This window comes from Hyla sarda, chromosome 3 (assembly GCF_029499605.1).
Source record: "Hyla sarda isolate aHylSar1 chromosome 3, aHylSar1.hap1, whole genome shotgun sequence".
NCBI lineage: Eukaryota > Metazoa > Chordata > Amphibia > Anura > Hylidae > Hyla > Hyla sarda.
This window is the reverse complement of record NC_079191.1, coordinates 290,357,700-290,376,767: the sequence shown is the minus strand read 5'-3', so window position 1 is coordinate 290,376,767 and position 19,068 is coordinate 290,357,700. Positions and strand designations below refer to the sequence as shown.

General features: G+C 42.4%; 1 protein-coding gene and 1 non-coding gene across 12 annotated transcripts in view; one reads left to right on the top strand and one right to left on the bottom strand.

Moving 5' to 3' along the window:
- LOC130362415 (uncharacterized) overlaps nt 1-19,068 on the top strand; it is a 149,319-nt gene that overhangs the window by 31,392 nt on the left and 98,859 nt on the right. For 6 of the 11 annotated variants that reach the window (XM_056566844.1, XM_056566842.1, XM_056566843.1 and 3 more), the window contains 5 exons: nt 14,147-14,195; nt 14,274-14,315; nt 14,419-14,475; nt 15,265-15,481; nt 15,577-15,708. In XM_056566844.1, coding sequence (XP_056422819.1) covers nt 14,151-14,195; nt 14,274-14,315; nt 14,419-14,475; nt 15,265-15,481; nt 15,577-15,708 — 493 coding nt within the window. In that variant the 5' untranslated portion in view covers nt 14,147-14,150. Of the gene's footprint in view, nt 1-14,146; nt 14,196-14,273; nt 14,316-14,418; nt 14,476-14,581; nt 14,652-15,264; nt 15,482-15,576; nt 15,709-19,068 lie in introns of all 11 variants that reach the window. The other 5 variants (XM_056566847.1, XM_056566849.1, XM_056566850.1 and 2 more) reach the window with 3 other exon arrangements.
- Nucleotides 18,634-18,709, bottom strand: TRNAL-UAA (transfer RNA leucine (anticodon UAA)). The gene has a single exon. It is a non-coding gene; the product is annotated as a tRNA-Leu (tRNA).

Below are 19,068 nucleotides of genomic sequence, written 5' to 3'. Positions count from 1 at the left end.
GTCCTTAGTGGGATTTGAACTCAAGTCCCCAGCACTGCAAGGCAGCAGCTCTAACCACTGAACCACCATGCTGCCCTTAGCATACATCTGCTATGCATGGTTGCTAAAATGGGCAGAGATGTCAGCAGAGAGCACTGTTCTCGTGATGTCATCAGTGTTCCAAAAAGAAAGGAATTTCCTCTGTAGCATTCAGCAGCTAATAAGTACTGGAAGGATTAAGTAATATACAAATATGTTTAACTTTCTGCCACCAGTTGATTTAAAAGAAAAAAGGTTTTCACCGGAGTACCCCTTTAAAGATTACCTGTCATATGCCACAAATTTTTTATCTTATTTGTTACTCAGTACCTATTCCTGATCATATACATACAACTTCTATGTGTCTAGCACCTACATTTCTCTCACAAATACCTTTAAACTGTTGCTTACTTGGTTTGTCATCCTGTGCTCTGGAGAGAGCATTTCCTCACTCTGCATTTCTTATATTCCCCCCTGAGTCTGCTGGATCTCTTCATCCAATTACAGGCTGCTCAGTAACCCCCTCCTCTCTGTTTTCATGTTCCAGTCTAATAGGACAGGAGTGATATGAGTGCTAGTCTTGCTCTCACTTACTAGACTTTGTCCATGCCTTGGACAAAGATGATGATGCAGCTGAACAGAATTATGTTCCGGATGGCATCGAGACCCCTAGTGGTCTTTGATTTCAAGTTATGATTTCTATAAAAAAGAAATAAAATTTTCTTATGAAGTATAATAGAAAGATTAACCTCTTCAGGACACAGGGCGTATGCATATGCCCTGCATCCTGAGTCCTTAAAGGCTTTTTTTGCGCCACAAGTCCATATTTTTTTATTTTCCCTTTTTCGTTTATATATTTTTTCTGTCAGGGCAGGTTTAGTTAGTTAGGTTAGGGTGGGTTTGGGAGGTAGTCTCGCACCACACCACACACAGCACACACACAAATAAAATTTTCCCCACACATACACACTTCCCATTCCCCATTAGAGTAGGGAAATGGCCGCAGGGCGTTTTCAGCAGAGGAGGCATATGCCATACTTGCCTCCGACACTGAAAGCGCCACAGAAGACGAGGAAGACCCCACCTTCCTTAATTCCTCGTCCTTCTCATCATCTTGATATTATGATGAGCCACCAAGGCGGCGGAGACGCCGCCATGCGGGACCGCAAACCTCCTTTGCTCCTGACCCTGTGCCTTATGCTATGAGTCCCCCTGCTCATACTAGTCAAGCCCCCCTGCCAAGTTCACTGGTGCCCTGTACCGGAGAACTTGTCTGGATTGAGCCAGCGGACCACAAGCCGATTGACATCGTCTAGTTCACTGAAATAGACTTTTTTGGTTATTATTTCAGTGACAACTTTGTCAATCTGATGGTTGAGCAGACGAATCTGTACGCCCAACAGTTCGTCGCCGCAAACACCGGGCTCACTTTTGGCTAGGCCCGGTGGCTGGTTTCCAGCCGATGCAGCCAAAATGAGGGCATTTTGAGGCCTCGTGCTGCATATGGGCCTAGTCATAAAACCCAGTGTCAGGCAATATTGGAGTGGGGACATCCTTTACCAGACCCCACTCTACAATATGTCCATGGCACATCCCCGGTTCGAGGATTCGGAAATGTTTGCATTATGCTGATAATGCGGCATGTCCTCCCCCCCCCCCCCAACTGATCCCGCGTATGACCGCCTGTATAAAATAAGGCCGGTCATCAATCCCTTCGGGGCCAAATTGTGGCAGGCCTATGTTCCTGAAAGGGAGGTCACTACTGATGACTCTTCCATCAGCTTTAAAGGGGTACTCCCGTGGAAAACAGATTTGTAAATCACTTCTATTAAAAATCTTAATCCTTCCAGTACTTTTTAGGGGCTGTATACTAAAGAGAAATCCAAAAAGAAATGCATTTCCTGTGATGTCCTGACCACCGTGCTCTCTGCTGACCTCTGCTGTCCATTTTAGGAACTGTCCAGAGAAGCATATGTTTGCTATGGAGATTTTCTCCTTCTCTGGACAGTTCCGAAAATGGACAGCAGAGATCAGCAGAGAGCACTGTGGTCAGGACATCACAGGAAATGCATTTCTTTTTTGGATTTCTCTTTAGTATACATCCCCTAAAAAGTACTGGAAGGATTAAGATTTTTTAATAGAAGTGATTTACAAATCTGTAACTTTCTGGCACCAGTTGATTTAAAAAAAAAAAAAAAAGTTTTCCACGGGAGTACCCCTTTAAGGGAAGACTCAGCTTATGCTCACCACTATTCATGGGAACGGCAGCACCCCTGTCCCTGTGCATGCGACCGGTCCTCAAGCCTGATTGTATTCTGGACTACAATCGGTATATGGGGTAGTTGATCTTTCTGATCAAGTCCTCAAGCCATATAATGCCATGTGGAAAACACGGGTATGATACAAAAAAGTTGCGGTCTACATGGTATAGGTTGCCATGTATAACTCTTTTGTACTGTCCCAGTACACTGGCAACACAGAGACATACCTGCAGTTCCAAGACAAAGTTCTTAAAGGAGTACTCTGGTGCAGAGTATTCCTGCTCCGTCCTGCCCGGGCTGCTAAATAAATGAAAATAAACCATCCCTCACCTTCCTGGGCTTCCCGCGGAGCGCCACTACAGCTGATCGGTCCTCCGGTCCATCCTCTTCATACTTCCGTATGTAACGAAGCGTCACATTGCGCTCAGCCTATCGCCGCCGTGATGTTCTGCCTCGGCCAATAATAGGCTGAGCGCCATGTGACGCTTCGTTCACACGGAAGTATGAAGAGGATGGACCCGATGACCAATCAGCTGTAGTGGCGCTCCGCGGGAACCCAGGAAGGTGAGAGATGGTTTATTTTAATTTATTTAGCAGCCCGGGCAGGACAGAGCAGGAATACTCTGCACCAGAGTACTCCTTTAAGGCCCTCATCTTTGGTGACCGCCAAAGAGCGTGTCAGAGCACCTCTGGAACTGTGGGACCCCGGATCGTCCCCTGCCAACACTTTCCAGGTGAGGTCCCCCATACTGGAAATAAGGGACGATCCCAGAAAAAATGCAGCGTGTGTCGCAAGAGGGGCATTTGGAAGGATACCACCACTCAGTGTGACACTTCCCCCGATCATCCGGGCCTCTGCATTAAGGATTGCTTCAGGGAGTATCACACTTCCATGGTGTATACATTTTTTATCCTTTCACTTGATTTTAATTCCACAGAACTCGACTCCAATGTACCAGTCTAGAGTACATTGTCTTCCAAATTTAAAAACAACACCCCCGCCCCCATAAAAAAAACCTCTTTCCCAATACCCTCATATCTCTCCCCCCCCCCCCCCCCCCCCCCAAAAAAAAAAAAATGGGTCATGGGACACAGAGTCAACTGCATTGGGGGTTTGAAGTTGTCTCAAATGCGCATTTGAGGTAACAGAATAGGCACGGCCACACACATCACATTCCCAGAATGATGATTCAGAGCATAGGGTTTGGGATTTTTACTTTCGGCTATACTCTGGGTCATCATTCTTCGAAAATAATTGGCATATCAGTATTAAAATTGGCTGGGGGTGTACTGTTTGTAATAGGCTCACATGTGGTTGTATTTTCCTCTGAATTTATGTAACTGTTAGGTCCTTAAGAAACATCGTCCTCAAATGCGAAGAGTATTTCCAGGCGACAATTCTGAGTCACATGTTAGTTGTTCTCAGAAAGAGGAAACAAAGCATAGGTTGAAATTGGCAATTTTCAAAAGCTACCCCCATTCCTGGAAAATAAATTTAGGAAACACCCGTTTGTTCAAAATGTCCTCTTTAGCCCTATACCCATTCCTCAGGGTGGGTACTTTCTGTAATGGTGTCACATGTGGGTGTTTCATTTTTGTATTTTCCTCTGAATGTATGTAACCGTCAGCTACTGATATGCCATAGGCCACAAACTGACCTCTATTACTTTTAAGCCTTGTTGTGCGCCCGCCCAACATGTTACCCCATATGTGGATGTATTTCCATAGTCATGGGAAAAAGCCCTCCAAAATATGTAACCCAATTTCTCCCATTACCCCTTGTGAAAATGTAAAAAATTGGGTAACCCCAGCATTTTAGTGTTATTTTTTTTTCTAATTTATGGCCCACTTTTCAAAAAACCTGTGAGGTGTAAGTACTCACTGTACCCCTTGTTACCTTCCTTGAGGGGTGTAGTTTCAAAATTGTGGTCACTTGCCAGGGATTTATGTCAGAACCTCAACCATTGCAGTTCGAAGCACCACTTTAGGCCTCAAGTCTCATCAGTGATGTCTCATTCCTAAGCCCTGTTTTGCACCCACATAGTGCTTTACTGCCTTACATGGGGTATTTCTTTATTCTGGAGAAATTGGGCTACAAATAGGTGGAGCTTTTTTTCTCTTACTACTTACCAGCAATTCAGTGTTAAAAATCAATTCTTTTACTTTTACGGCCCACTGTTCAAAAAACATGTGAGGTGTAAGTACTCACTATAACCCTTGTTACGTTCCTTGAGGGGTGTAGTTTCTAATATGGTGTCACATGTGTGGGGTTCCTGCTGTTCTTGCACAATGGGGGCTTTGTAAACACACATGGTCCCGACTTCAATTCCAACAAACTCTTCACTCCAAAAGCCCAATGGCACTCCTTCTATTCTGAGCATTGCAGTGCGCCCGCAGAGCACTTTACATCCACATAGGGGGTATTTTCTTTCTCAGGCAAAATTGCACTACAAATTTTGGGGGCCTTTTGCACTATTACCCCATGTGAAAATGAAAAATTTGGGCTAACATTATAAATATAGTGCGAAAAACCACATTTTTCACTTTTACCGCCCACTGTTCAAAAAAACCTGTGAGGTGTAAGTACTCACTGTCCGCTCCTGGAGGGGTGTAGTTTCCAAAATGGTGTCACATGTGGGGGGTTTCTGCTGTTCTGGCACCATGGGAGGTTTATAAATGCACATGGCCCCCAACTTCAAATTCAGCAAAATTCTCTCTCCAAAAGTCCAATGGCACTCCCTCTGTTTTGAGACCTGTAGTGCGCCAGCAGAGCACTTAATGTCTTAATCGGGAGAAATTAGGCTGCAAATTATGGTGTCCATTTTCTCCTATTACCCCTTGTGAAAAAGAAAAATTTGGGGTAACACCATAATTTTAGTGTTAATCAAATTTTAAATTTTCATGTCCAACTTCAACGCAAAGTTGTCAAATACCTGTGAGGTGTTAAGACTCACTATACCCCTTGTTACATTACTTGAGTGGTGTAGTTACGCAAATAGTGTGCCATGTGTTTTTAGATTTTTTTTTTTTTTTGCTGTTCTGGCACCCTGGGGACTTGCTAAATGCAACATGCCCCCCCAAAACAATTTCAGCAAAATTCTCATTCAAAAAGCCAAATTTTGCTCCTTCTCCTCTGAGCATTGTAGTGCGCCAGAAGAGTACTTAACATCCACATATGGGGCATTTTCTTAATCGGGAGAAATTGGGCTTTAAATGTTTGGGCCCATTTTCTTCTATTACTCCTATTACCCCATTTTCACTTCCAACTTCAACGCAAAGTCGTCAAACACCCGTGAGGTTTTAAGGCTTAATATACCCCTTGTTATGTTCCTTGAGGGGCATAGTTTCCAAAATAGTATGTCATGTTGAGGGTTTTTTACTGTTCTGGCACCATGGGAGCTTTCAAAATGCAACATGGCCCCCCAAAAACCATGAAAGCTAAAAAAAATCCCACAGTTGCTCTTTCCCTCTTGAGCCATGTTGTGAGCCTGCAGAGCACTTTATGTCAACATATGAGGTATTTCTATAATCGAGAGAAATCGGGCTACAAATTTTGGGTGGCTTTTTCTCCTTATACCACTTTTAAAAATGAAAAAAATGGGGCTACAAGAACATGTTTGTGTAAAAAATGCAGATTTTGATTTTTCACACATACATACACATTTGACATACACATATGAGGTATTTTCTTACTCAAGAGAAATTGGGTTACACATTTTAGGAAGATTTCTCTCCTTTTACCCCATGTAAAAATTCAATAACTGGGTCTACAAGAACATGCCAGTGTAAAAAATGCAGATTTTGATTTTTCTCCTCCACTTTGCTGTTATTCTTGTGAAACACCTAAAGGGTTACAAACTTTCTGAATGTCATTTTGAATACTTTGAGGGGAGTAGTTTCTATAATGGGGTCATTTATGGGTATTTCTCACAGAAAGTCTCCTCAAATCCACTTCAAACTTAACTGGTCTCTGAAAATTTCAGATTTAGAAATTTTCGTGAAAATTTTGAAAATTGCTGCTATAGTTTGAAGCCCACTAATGTCTTCAAAAAGTGAAAACATGTCAACTTTATGATATCAACATAAAGTAGACATATTGTATTTGTGAATCAATATATAATTTATTGGGAGAATCCATTTTCCTTACAAGTAGAGAGTTTCAAAGTTAGAAAAATGCTGAATTTTCTAAATTTTCATGACATTTTGTGATTTTTCACCAAGAAAGGATGCAAGTAACGACAAAAATTTACCACTATGTTAATGTGAATATGTTACGAAAAAAGCATCCCAGAATTATTAATATATAAAGTGACAGTGGTCAGATTTGCAAAAAAGGGCTGCGTCCTTAAAGGGGTTGTGCGCTGCGTCCGGAAGTTCATTACTCCGAACGCTGTGTGCGGGCTTCCGTGTTCGTGGCCGCCCCCTTGAAGGGCCGGGCGTGACGTCACGAGGGGGCAGCCGCAAACACGGAAGCCTGCACACAGCGTTCGGAGTAATGAACTTCCGGACGCTGCGAGCGGAGCTCCGAAAGGCAGGACAGCGCACAACCCCTTTAAGGTGAAAATTAGCTGCATCCTTAAGGGGTTAATGTTGTGCCAAGATGTACAATATATAAAACATTTTTAAATCTGACATTTGAAACCAAGTTACTAGATTAAACTACAGCAGGCCCATGATTTTCATCTGTAGATTTTATCTATTTTCTTTATTCAGATTAATTGCTGAGGCTTAAACCTACATGATTATAATGTGGAAAGGGTATGCACTAAAATCATAAAATCCAAAGGAACTGTGCGTTACTTAGGATATGTTCACAAGTGGCAGATTTGTTGCAGAGATTTCTTTAACTTATATTGGATCCATGCATATGAATATGGTTACGTCTGCAGCAAGTAGAAACATTTCACCAAACCTTAAACAGTGTTATAGAATGCTTGCAGAAATGTATGGTTGCAGTAATGGGATGGAGGGAAACTTTATAATACCCTTCCTGATTCTGCTAAAATAGAAAGAAAGGTCTAAAGTATTATGCAGATTTCACTTTTAAAGCCCTCCACAGATGTGTGGGCTTAAAGGGTAGCTCCCACCATCCTATTTTTTTTTTTACTAGCCCGTTCCCCCCCCCCCCCCGCTACGGCACTAGCCTGTTCCCTCCTCCCCCCCCCCCCGCCCCGCATACCCCGTTCCCTCCTCTCCCCCCCACGCCCCGCATACCCCGTTCCCTCATTACACTTGCAGTTACTGCAGAGTCCGGCAGTGGGCGTGCAGGGACAGCGGCGGCAACGAGGCGGCGATGTGCGGGAGGAGTGGCCTCCCAGCCAGTGGCCGGGGAGCCAATGCACTCGCTCCCGCCTGTCCGAGTGCAGCCTAACTGAAAAAGGACTGATTGCCACTCCAAAATCAGTCCTTTTTCAGTAGCCGGTTTTTAAATGTAAATTAAACCTTTTTAATGAAAAAAAATAATTATAAAAGTATATTAGAGATATGTTGTAGTACATAAGTACATAAGTAGGTTTTTAGCATCTGGAATAGCCTGGATTGGCAGGATTAAGAGGAAAAAGAAGAATATTCCAGGGTAGTGTGGGGTCTAATTTGGGAAACCAGAAGTTACAGGAAGCTAGGAATCAAGCAGAATAATAGCCTAACAGTCCAGAAGTCAGCAGCAATAATCAAACAGAAATCAAACAGAAAGGGGTACTCAGGTGAATTTTTTTTTTTTTTAAATCAACTGGGGCCAGAAAGTTAAACAGATTTGTAAATGAGGTAAAATAGGTATTTGAATGTTGTGCAGCTCACAAAGTTGGGAGTGCGAGGTTAACTGAAAGTTCTCACCCTATGAGAACAAAATAGCTAAATAAATAAGTAATATGGAATCAGTCCTCAGCACACCCCTATATAAAAAATATAGTATCTGGGTGGGTGTCTGTGTTACCCAAAGGAAAAAGACAGTTTAGTATATATCCACAATAGAATATATTAAAAATAAATGTATAACAAACTTATAAAAAATAAAGCGTTTACCGCAGGGCCCTACGGTAGCGTTTGGGAGTGATTACCACTGATTGGGCCAGGCACCAATTAGTGGTGCACTGGCCCTTTCAATTTCAGAGAGCCGGCGTGCACACCCTAGAGAGTGGGGCCGCGCGCGCCGGGACATGACAGCAGGGGAACGGGATAGGTGAGATGATTGGGATGCGTCCCGCGGGCGGGCGCGTCCCGCTACGCTGATCGCATCCCCGCTGGCGATAACAGTGCAGCGCTCCCGGTCAGTGGGTCTGAACGGGGCGTTGCACACAGAAGAACGACGCGAGCGCTCCGGGGAGGAGCAGGGACCCGGAGCGCTCGGCGTAACAGTACCCCCCCCCCCCTTAGGTCTCCCCCTCTTTTTGGAGCCCAGCAATCTGCGGACAAGCTCCTTGTCAAAAATGTTGGCCTCAGGTTCCCAGGACCTCTCTTCAGGGCCACAATTCTCCCAATCAATTAAAATTGGACGATCTTGGAGGCAAGGATCTCTTTGACAGCGAAGACATCAGAGGAGCCAGAAACAGGAGCGGGAACAGTAACCTTGGGAGAAAAGCGGTTAAGCACAAGAGATTGGAGAAGAGACACATGGAAAGAGTTAGGAATGCGAAGAGAAGAAGGAAGATGAAGTTTGTAAGAGACAGAATTAATTTGATTCTTGATTTTAAAAGGACCGAGGTAGCGAGGACCCAACTTGTAGCTAGGGACACGAAAGCGTATGTATTTGGCCTAGAGCCACACTTTGTCCCCAGGGAGAAAGACAAGAGGAGTTCTTCTCTTTTTATCTGCATGTCTCTTCATTCGAGACGAGGCCAGTAGGAGCGACTTTTGAGTCTCCTTCCAGATAGCGGAGAAGTCCCGGGTTACTTCATCCACGGCAGGAACTCCAGAAGAAGTGGGAATGGGGAGGGGGGGCAGAGGGTGACGGCCGTACACCACAAACAATGGGGATTTGGCAGAGGATTCAGAATTTTTGAAATTGTACGAGAATTCAGCCCAGGGCAGAAGGTCGACCCAATCATCTTGACGGGAGGAGACGAAATGTCGCAAGTAGTCACCAAGAATCTGGTTTACTCTTTCCACTTGTCCATTGGATTGGGGGTGATAGGAGGACGAGAAATTTTATTTGATCTTTAATTGATTTCAGAGAGCTCTCCAAAATTTTGACACAAATTGAACGCCTCTATCCGAGACGATATGCGTGGGAAGCCCGTGAAGACGAAAAATCTGCAGAAAAAATTGCTTCGCCAACTGTGGCGCAGAAGGAAGGCCTGGAAGCGGAATGAAGTGAGCCATTTTGGGAAAACGATCAACGACCACCCAGATAACGGTGTTGCCATGGGATACGGGAAGATCTGTAATGAAATCCATGGCAATTTGGGACCATGGTTGCTCAGGGACAGGCAAAGGATGGAGGAGTCCAGCGGGCTTCTGGCGAGGGGTTTTATCCTGGGCACAAACAGTACAAGCCCGAACAAAATCAGTAACGTCAACCTCCAGTGTAGGCCACCAATACAGACGGGAGATTAGCTGAATGAACTTTTTAATGCCAGCATGACCAGCCAGGTGAGAAGAATGCCCCCATTTGAGGATCCTGAGGCGAAGGCGTGGAGGAACAAAAGTCTTTCCAGGGGGGTTTGCCCCAGTGAGGCTGGAGCAGAGGAGACCAGGCACTCAGGTGGTATGTTAAGCTGCAGAGGGGCTTCAGACTCGGAGGCATCAGAGGAATGAGAAAGGGCGTCGGCTCTGACATTCTTGTCAGCGGGACGGAAGTGTATCTCGAGGTTGAAGCGGGCAAAAAACAACGACCATCTAGCCTGGCGAGGATTCAGATGCTGAGCGGACTGGAGGTAAGACAAATTCTTGTGGTCAGTGTAAATGACAATGGGGTGTTTTGAACCCTCCAATAGATGTCTCCACTCCTCGAGTGGTAACTTGATGGCCAGAAGTTCACGATCTCCAATAGAGTAGTTCTTTTCTGCCAGAGAGAAAGTCATTGAGAAAAAACTACAAGTAATGTTACGTCCGGTAGCGTTTTTTTTGCAGAAGTATGGCTCCGGCTCTGACTGAGGAAGCGTCTACTTCCAGGAAGAATGAGTTCAACGGATCAGGTCTGGACAGAACTGGTGCAGAGGCGAAGGCAGCTTTGAGATGATTGAAGGCCTCATCCGCTTGTGGAAGCCATGACTTTGGATTAACATTCTTCCTGGTCAGAGCCACAATAGGGGCCAGAATGGTGGAGAAGTGGGGAATAAACTGTCGATAATAGTTGGCGAATCCCAGGAAGCGTTGGATAGCACGGAGTCCAGAAGGGCGTGGCCAATCCAAAACCGCCGACAGTTTATCTGGATCCATTTGAAGCCCTTGGCCAGTGACTAGGTAACCTAGGAAAGGAAGACTGTTGCATTCAAAGAGACATTTTTCAAATTTAGCGTACAGGTGGTTTTCACAGAGTCTTTGGAGCACTTGACGGACATGATGACGGTGTTCCTCTAAGTTAGAGGAAAAAATCAAGATGTCATCCAAGTAGACCACAACACAGGTATACAATAAGTCCTGAAAGATCTCATTAACAAAGTCCTGGAAGACTGCAGGGGCGTTGCAGAGCCCAAAGGGCATAACTAGATATTCAAAATGTCCATCTCTGGTATTGAAAGCGGTTTTCCACTCATCACCTTTACGGATGCGAATAAGATTATACGCGCCCCTTAAGTCCAGTTTGGTGAAGATACTTGCTCCGCGTAGACGGTCAAAGAGTTCGGAGATCAAAGGCAGGGGATAGCGGTTTTTGAGGGTAATCTTGTTTAAACCGCGGTAGTCAATAAATGGGCGTAAGGATCCATCCTTTTTAGAAACAAAGAAGAACCCCGCTCCAGCAGGGGATGAGGATTTTCGAATAAAACCTCTCTTTAGGTTCTCCTGGATATACTCCATCATGGCTTGAGTCTCTGGGGCTGAGAGAGAGTATATACTGCCACAGGGCGGAGTGGTACCAGGAAGAAGGTCAATAGGACAATCATAAGGTCTATGTGGAGGTAAGACCTCTGCTTGCTTTTTGCAGAATACATCTGAATAGTCCTGGTAAGCCTTGGGAAGGCCTGGTAAAGAAGAAGCCTCAGGGGTTTGACTAGTGGAAGCAGATGTGAGACATCGCTTGTGACAAGAAGGACCCCAACTTTTGATCTCCCCGGTGGTCCAGTCGAGGGTAGGAGCATAACGCTGGAGCCACAGTAAGCCGAGTAGAACTTCAGAGGTGCAGTTAGGCAGAACGAAAAATTCTATTTTTTCGTGGTGAAGTCCAATGCTCATGGGCAGGGGTTCAGTGCGGTAGCGCACAGTGCAGTCCAATTTCTCTCCGTTTACTGAAGAGATAAAGAGCGGCTTGACGAGACGGGTTACTGGAATACTGAACCTATTAACAAAAGAGGCCAAGATAAAGTTTCCTGCAGAACCTGAGTCCAAGAAGGCCACTGCTGAGAAGGAGGAGTTGGCGGAAGGAGAAATCCGCACAGGTACAGTCAGACGTGGAGAGGCAGAATTCACACCAAGTGTCGTTTCACCCTTGTGAACTAGGTGCGTGCGTTTCTCCTGATGCGGAGGGTGGATAGGACAGTCTTTTAGGAAAAACGGTATTAGCACAGTACAGGCACAAATTCTCGTTTCGGCGGCGAGTCCTCTCTTGTAGGGTCAGTCGAGACCGATCCACTTGCATAGCCTCCTCGGCGGAAGGCACAGGAACAGATTGCAAAGGATGTTGGAAGAGAGGAGCCTAGGAGAAAAAACGCTTGGTGCGAACAAGATCCTTTTCCTGACGAAGTTGCTGGCGTCTTTCCGAGAAACGCATGTCGATGTGGGTGGCCAAATGGATTAGTTCTGACAGATTAGCAGGAATTTCTCATGTGGCCAGGACGTCTTTGATGTTACTGGATAAGCCTTTCTTGAAGGTCGCGCAGAGGGCCTCATTATTCCAGGATAGCTCTGAGGCGCGGGTGCGGAACTGGATGGCGTATTCACCCACAGAAGAACTCCCTTCCACGAGGTTCAGCAAAGCAGTCTCGGCTGAGGAAGCCCGGGCTGGCTCCTCAAAAACACTACGTACTTCAGAGAAGAAGGACTGGATAGTAGCGGTGGCGGGATCGTTGCCGTCCCAAAACGGTGTGGCCCATGACAAGGCCTTTCCAGACAGGAGACTGACCACGAAAGCCACCTTAGACCGAATTGGTCTGACATCATCTCGAGGTGTAGGGAACACTGGGACAGGAATCCACGCCACTGTTTAGAGTCCCCATCAAACTTGTCCGGTAGAGACAGGCGGAAGCTGGGAGCCGCCACTCGCTGCGGAGGAGATGCAGGAGCTGGCGGAGGAGATGGTTGATGTAGTTGCAGCAGAAGCTGTTGCAGCATAACGGTCAGTTGAGTCAGCTGCTGTCCTTGTTGCACAATCTGCTGTGATTGCTGGGCGACCACGGTAGTTAGGTCAGCGACACTAGGCAGCGGGACCTCAGAGGGATCCATGGCCGGATCTACTGTCAGGATCCGCACTGGAATGCAGAGAGGACACTGGAGGTGGATCCTCTGTGTCAGTGAGGTTGGACGTAGCAGAAGGTCAGGGCAGGCAGCAAAGCGTCGTAGTCAGGGGCAACGGCAAGGGTCTGGATACACAGGCTTGGGATACACAAAACGCTTTCTCAGGGCACTAGGGCAACAAGATCCAGCGAGGACAGGAAGGGGATTATGTTTATATATGAAATGGAGGTGATTGCACTTGATTGGGCCAGGCACCAATTAGTGGTGCACTGGCCCTTTAAATTTCAGAGAGCCGGCGCGCGCGCCCTAGAGAGCAGGGCCGCGCGCCGGGATGGGACTGAAGGAGGACGGGGCAGGTGAGCAGAACGGGATGCGACCCACAGGCAGACACGTCCTGCCGTGCGGATCGCATCCCCGCGGGGGGACTCAGAGCAGCATTCCCGGTCAGCGAGTCTGACCGGGGCGCTGCTAACCGAAGAAGAAGAACGTAACAGCAAACAGATTATTTATTTATAGAACATTATGCACTTGCAGAAAATCAATGATTTGTCTAATTTCAATTGCATTTAACCAGCATGCTTAATATGCAAAACTTTTATGGCCATGCTGGGATTTGTAGTACATATATCTCTGTATTTATGTAATGAGTGATTTTTTAATCCCGCATGCACGCTTTTAATGTAAAGTTTGTGCATGCTGGGATCTGTAGTTTCTATGGATCTGTAGTTGTTATGCTAAAATTGCTTCAACCAGCATGCTTTTGCAAAATATTTAGGGACTTGCTGGTATTTGTAGTACATATACCTCTGGATTTATGTAATGACTGATTTTTTTTTATCCAGCATGCACACTTTTAATGTAAAGTTTATATGTGCATGCTGGGATCTGTAGTTTCTATGGATCTGTAGTTTTTTTTTTGGTATAATTGCTTCAACCAGCATGCTTATGCAAAATATTTAGGGATTTGCTGGTATTTGTAGTACATATACCTCTGGATTTATGTGATGACTATGATTTTTCAATCCAGCATGCATGTTTTTAAGGTACATTATAGATGGGTAGGCTTTGATTTGGAGCATTACATTTCTTAATTAAAATAAACTTGCATACATTTTTTGTTTTTGAAACCCATAGTGCTAGTGTTGTACATATTTTTTTTTTGCTTAACGATTTTTTTCCCGCCTTTTTTATTTATTAATTAATTTTTTTAAACAATTATTTCACGTCTCTCCTTTTTTTAAAGTTTTTTTTCTCAAACATGATGTTGTTTTGTTTTAATCAACAAAAAATGCTAAATTTTTATAAAAAATTTTTTACAGAAAAATGCTGTCACCATTGTTGAGCCAAGAATCTGATGATTTCTCTGGGGTAAATTTTTATTTTTATTTTTTCCTCTTTAAATATATTTGCAGTAGTACCGTATTTATGAAATTTTTTGTTTTATAGACACCTAGTCCTGAAAGAGTGACTGAAAGTCCAACATTTTCTGTAAGTATTTAAAAATTAAACATTTTTAAATATTATGTGTAAATAATTAAAAATTATAGTTTTTGACTTTGATTCTTAATTTTTTTTAATTACATTTAAATAGCCAACCAGACGTACCAGCACACCACAGGATGTTGATAGAATTCCTGAAACAAGCCAGGTGCATAATCAATTCTATATAGACTTTGGGATTATAAAATAATTTTTTTTTTGCATTTTCAAATATACATATATATATATATTTTTTTTTTTTACTAAATGTAAAGTCAAGATTTGGGAGAAAGCTCTCAACAAAAAAATAAAAAAAGAAGTTCCACTGAAATAAAAAATGGAAAAGTAAGTGCCAATAAATCCAATTTTAATTATATTTATTTTGTGAGAATTGTGTTTGCAAGATAGTTCAAAATTGTCTTGTGTATAGTTCAATTCACTTTTTATCAAATTTATTATGACTTATCAATGCCGGGACAGACAATGTCTGTCAAATAAAATTGGCAGTAAATACTACAACTCCTAATATTGGAGGACAGACATTGTCTGTCCCGGCAAGCTGGGAGTATTTCAACAACTGCATGCACCCAAAATTTAATAATCCACCAGTGTTTTTTTTTCATTAGCAAAGTTCATTTATTGACGGGCGATTAACGTGAGAAATAGTGCATGCTCTAATTTTCCTCTTTATTCGACCGTCACAAAGTAAAAGATGTTTAAATGGACGATAATGGTTTTTAAAAAATGTTAATATACTATATTCTAATTTTAAAACAGACATTTTATAAACATTGATCGCTAGCCAATTTTAAATTGGGCTAACGGTTACATTATATGGTTTGGAACCAGCTTTTAGATTTAAATAGATTAAAATAAAAAAAAATATGTTAATATTGAGAAAGTGCTACACCAGTTTGATGAAAATTTTTTAACATTTTTTTTTCCGTTTTTTTTTCAGTCCAAAAAAAAATCTAAACACGTGGAACAAATGATCGATCCAACAGATTTTGAAACAGAGGAGGTCATTAACTTAGTGCCGGAAAGACCATCACTGTGGGACAAAAAACATCCTCGACATTCAGACAATGTCTTTAATAGAAGGAGGTGGAACAAAATATATGAAACATTATTTCCTAACTATGATAGCTTCGGAGATAATCGCAAAGAGGTCATAGGTAAAATAAAAAAAAACTATTGTTGCAATTGATTTATAAATATAATTAATTATGCTTCATCATAATAAATTTTTCCTTTTTTGTTCCAAATCTAGCAAAACTTGTCCGTGATAGTTATTTCAAGTTTCTAAGGGATAGGCAACAACCAAGTGGTTCGGGTACCAAAAAATGCCAATACAAGCATGCGGTTCGGCTGCAATTTCTGCACAAAGTCCAAGAGCTAGACCGTAAGTTTAAATTATTTTTGACTTTTACATGTGGGTAAATTTGAAAAGATTTCTCAAACACAGTCTAAACAAAAATTTGCAGAGATTACCACTAGAGATGAGCGAACTTACAGTAAATTCGATTTGTCATGAACTTCTCGGCTCGGCAGTTGATGACTTATGCTGCATAAATTAGTTCAGCTTTTAGGTGCTCCGGTGGGCTGGAAAAGGTGGATACAGTCCTAGAAAAGAGACTCCTAGGACTGTATCAACCTTTTCCAGCCCATGGGAGCACCTGAAAGCTGAACTAATTTATGCAGACTAAAGCCATCAACTGCCGAGCCGAGAATTTCGTGACGAATAAAATTTACTGCTCATCTCTATTTACCATGGCAACCAATCAGATGTCTTTAATTTTACTAGGCCTCTGCAAAATCAAAGCAATCTGCTTATTTGATTTGATAAACTCAGCAAATTTTTAGATGGACAGCCGTTGAAAAATGTTCTCAAATTTATTTTGCCTACCAAATTTACAAATCAATGTTAAAATTGGTTATTTTTTTAAATAATAATTTCTATAAAAAGACTTAACCTATACAGGTACCGCTTTCATATTATGGATGAGTTCTAAGATATAGTTTAAAATTCTTTTGAATTGATTTGTTTATCAAGAATGTTATCATAATTACCCCAAAAAAGTTTGAAGACTATACAATTATGCGATTATAAATTTGTAAAATTTATGATTGCATAAGGCATCTTTCCAAATTGAGTATAGTGTACAATCTTTTAACTTTTAAGAGTAGAGTCATCCGTCTGGCACATGAGTGTTTAACCTCCCCCCCAATGCACCTCTTCCTCCACCTTCCCCTTCCCCTTCCCCCCAGCAACCCAGACAAAGATCATATCCTTACCAAAGGTATGAGGAGAGTTATGAAGTAGAGGAAGGGCATGTGTATAGGCGAATATAAGTACATTTTTTATTTTTGTTGAAAAGTGGTTGACTTTTATGTCCCCCTGTGCCTGTGCTGAAAAAAACAAAAAAATTTAAGTCAACTACATATTTTCCTCCTTTTGACCTGTACCGTGCTCGTGTTCCAGCGATGACATCCTCTACTTTCTGGGGACTTTGACACAAGAGTGCCGTCAAGGTATCACCGTCCGCAGTGATGTCCTGCCCTTGCCGGTGATAGGCTGTGCACAATGTCATGTAAGAAGCTGGCCAGAGCTCCTTACATGACACTGTGCATAGCCTATCACCGGCCAAGGCAGAACATCACTGTGGCCGATGATACACCAACGGCACTGTTGTGTCAAAGTTCCCAGGAAGTAGAGGATGTCAGTGCTGGAATGTGAGCACGGTACAGGTCCAAAGGAGGAATGTGCACATGCACAGGGGGACATAAAAGTCGAACACTACAGTTGTCTTTTAAATAATTTTTGTATATATGTCTTTATATAGCTATATGTACACATTTTCAGAGTTTTTGTATGTTTTGAAAAAAGAAGACAAAGACATATTTTGTTGATGTTCTTTTAAAGTAAAAGAATTGTTGAAAAAGCACTTTTTTTGTTAGTCTTTTTTGGTATGAACAAATTTCACAAAAAGCAATCACAAAAAACAATATTTCAATACTGGAATGTGTCTTCTCATAAGGGTATCTATGGGGAAAAAATGGTAAGTTAGTTATAATGTTTACAAACTGTAATATTAAAAATTGGTATTTAAACTATACTACAACTTACCAAGAAAGGTTATCTTGCCATGGCAAAGCTCCTTGGGACAAATTAAAATATCTTAGAAAGCTATTTCGGACCTCCATAGCTGACACTGGCGCACGATGACTTGATGGTTCCAGGCCAATGAGCTCACACGCTTCCACTTCATCCATTAATGTACTATAGGATGGGTCTTTTGTGAGAACATAATTATGTAGCACAACACAACCTTTAATGATTTTGTCCACATTATCAGGTTTCAGGTTTATTGTTGTGGTAAGGATCCTCGACTTATTGGTGAAAAGTCCAAAGGAGCACTCTACAAATCTCCTTGCCCTGGTCAGCCGGTAGTTGAAAACTCAGCGTTCAGCAGTTAAGCCTCTAACAGCAAAGGGCTTTATCAAATTTTGGTTCATTTGAAAAGCCTCATCTCCTACCAAAACATGAGGAAGGGGAGGTCCATCAGAGCCAGGTAGGGGTTTTGGACCAGGGATATTAAATGTCTGGGAATATAAGGCTTTTCCCATGTTTGATTCTTTGAAGACCCTGGAGTCATTATTTTGGCCATAGGCTCCAATATCTACGGCCAAGAATTTGTAGTTCGCATCAGATATAGCCATTAGAATTATGGAGAAGAAATGCTTGTAGTTGTAATATAAGGATCCACTGTGGGCAGGTTTGTGTATCCTGATATGTTTTCCATCTAGGGCTCCTATGCAATTTGGAAAATTTGCATTTCTTTCAAAACCTTTGGCAGACTGCAGCCAGGTACTTTCTGTAGGCTGGGGCAGATAGATGGGCTGCAACTTGTTCCAGAGAGTCTCACAGGTGTGAGGAACAATTTGGGAGATAGTGGATATTCCCATACGAAATTGGAAGTGTAATGATGCATAGGACTCGCCACTAGCAAGGAATCTAAGGAATAACAAATAAAAAACATTAAATTTAAAATAATTTAAAAAGTAATGATACACAACTATTGCATGGACCTGGATTAGGGTACATGTTGCCAGGCTAAATCTAAACAAGCAGGAGGACACTGCAGCACATTAAACTTGAACTGCTATATTGCATACATATATATTTCTCTATCGCAATATAATATTTCATATTTCATCAATATCTTTTAATGCTAGCAGGACAGGTTTGTCATGACATGTTTCACATAATGACCCTCATATTGGATTTGATGTGTTCAATACTATACCAAATTGTACATGATAGTATTGTCTCTGGGTGGATTTGAACCACCAACCTTTCAGTTTTTAAAACTGATTGTGCTAACCACTTGCACCACAGAGACTAGAACTATCATGTAAAAAATTGATATATGAATTGATACCGTAAAAAATACATCATGGAGAACATTTTTGAAAAGTAGGAGAACTGGCGTCTTTTGGACAATTTTAAAAAGGAAAATTATTTAATAAATATATAAATCTTAGGGAAAAAATCCTTTTTGGGTGTAAAGATCAAAAATGATATCCCTAAATGCTACATGGAAGGGTAATAATAGTATAGGTTAACATTGGTTAATTGTTCATATATGCATGGTCCTACAGTCTTTAGAAACAGCTGGAGTTACACTTTCTATACGAAACAGAATATGGGGGAGATTTATCAATAAATGTCTATGTTGATCAAATTTCCACCATTTTTGGT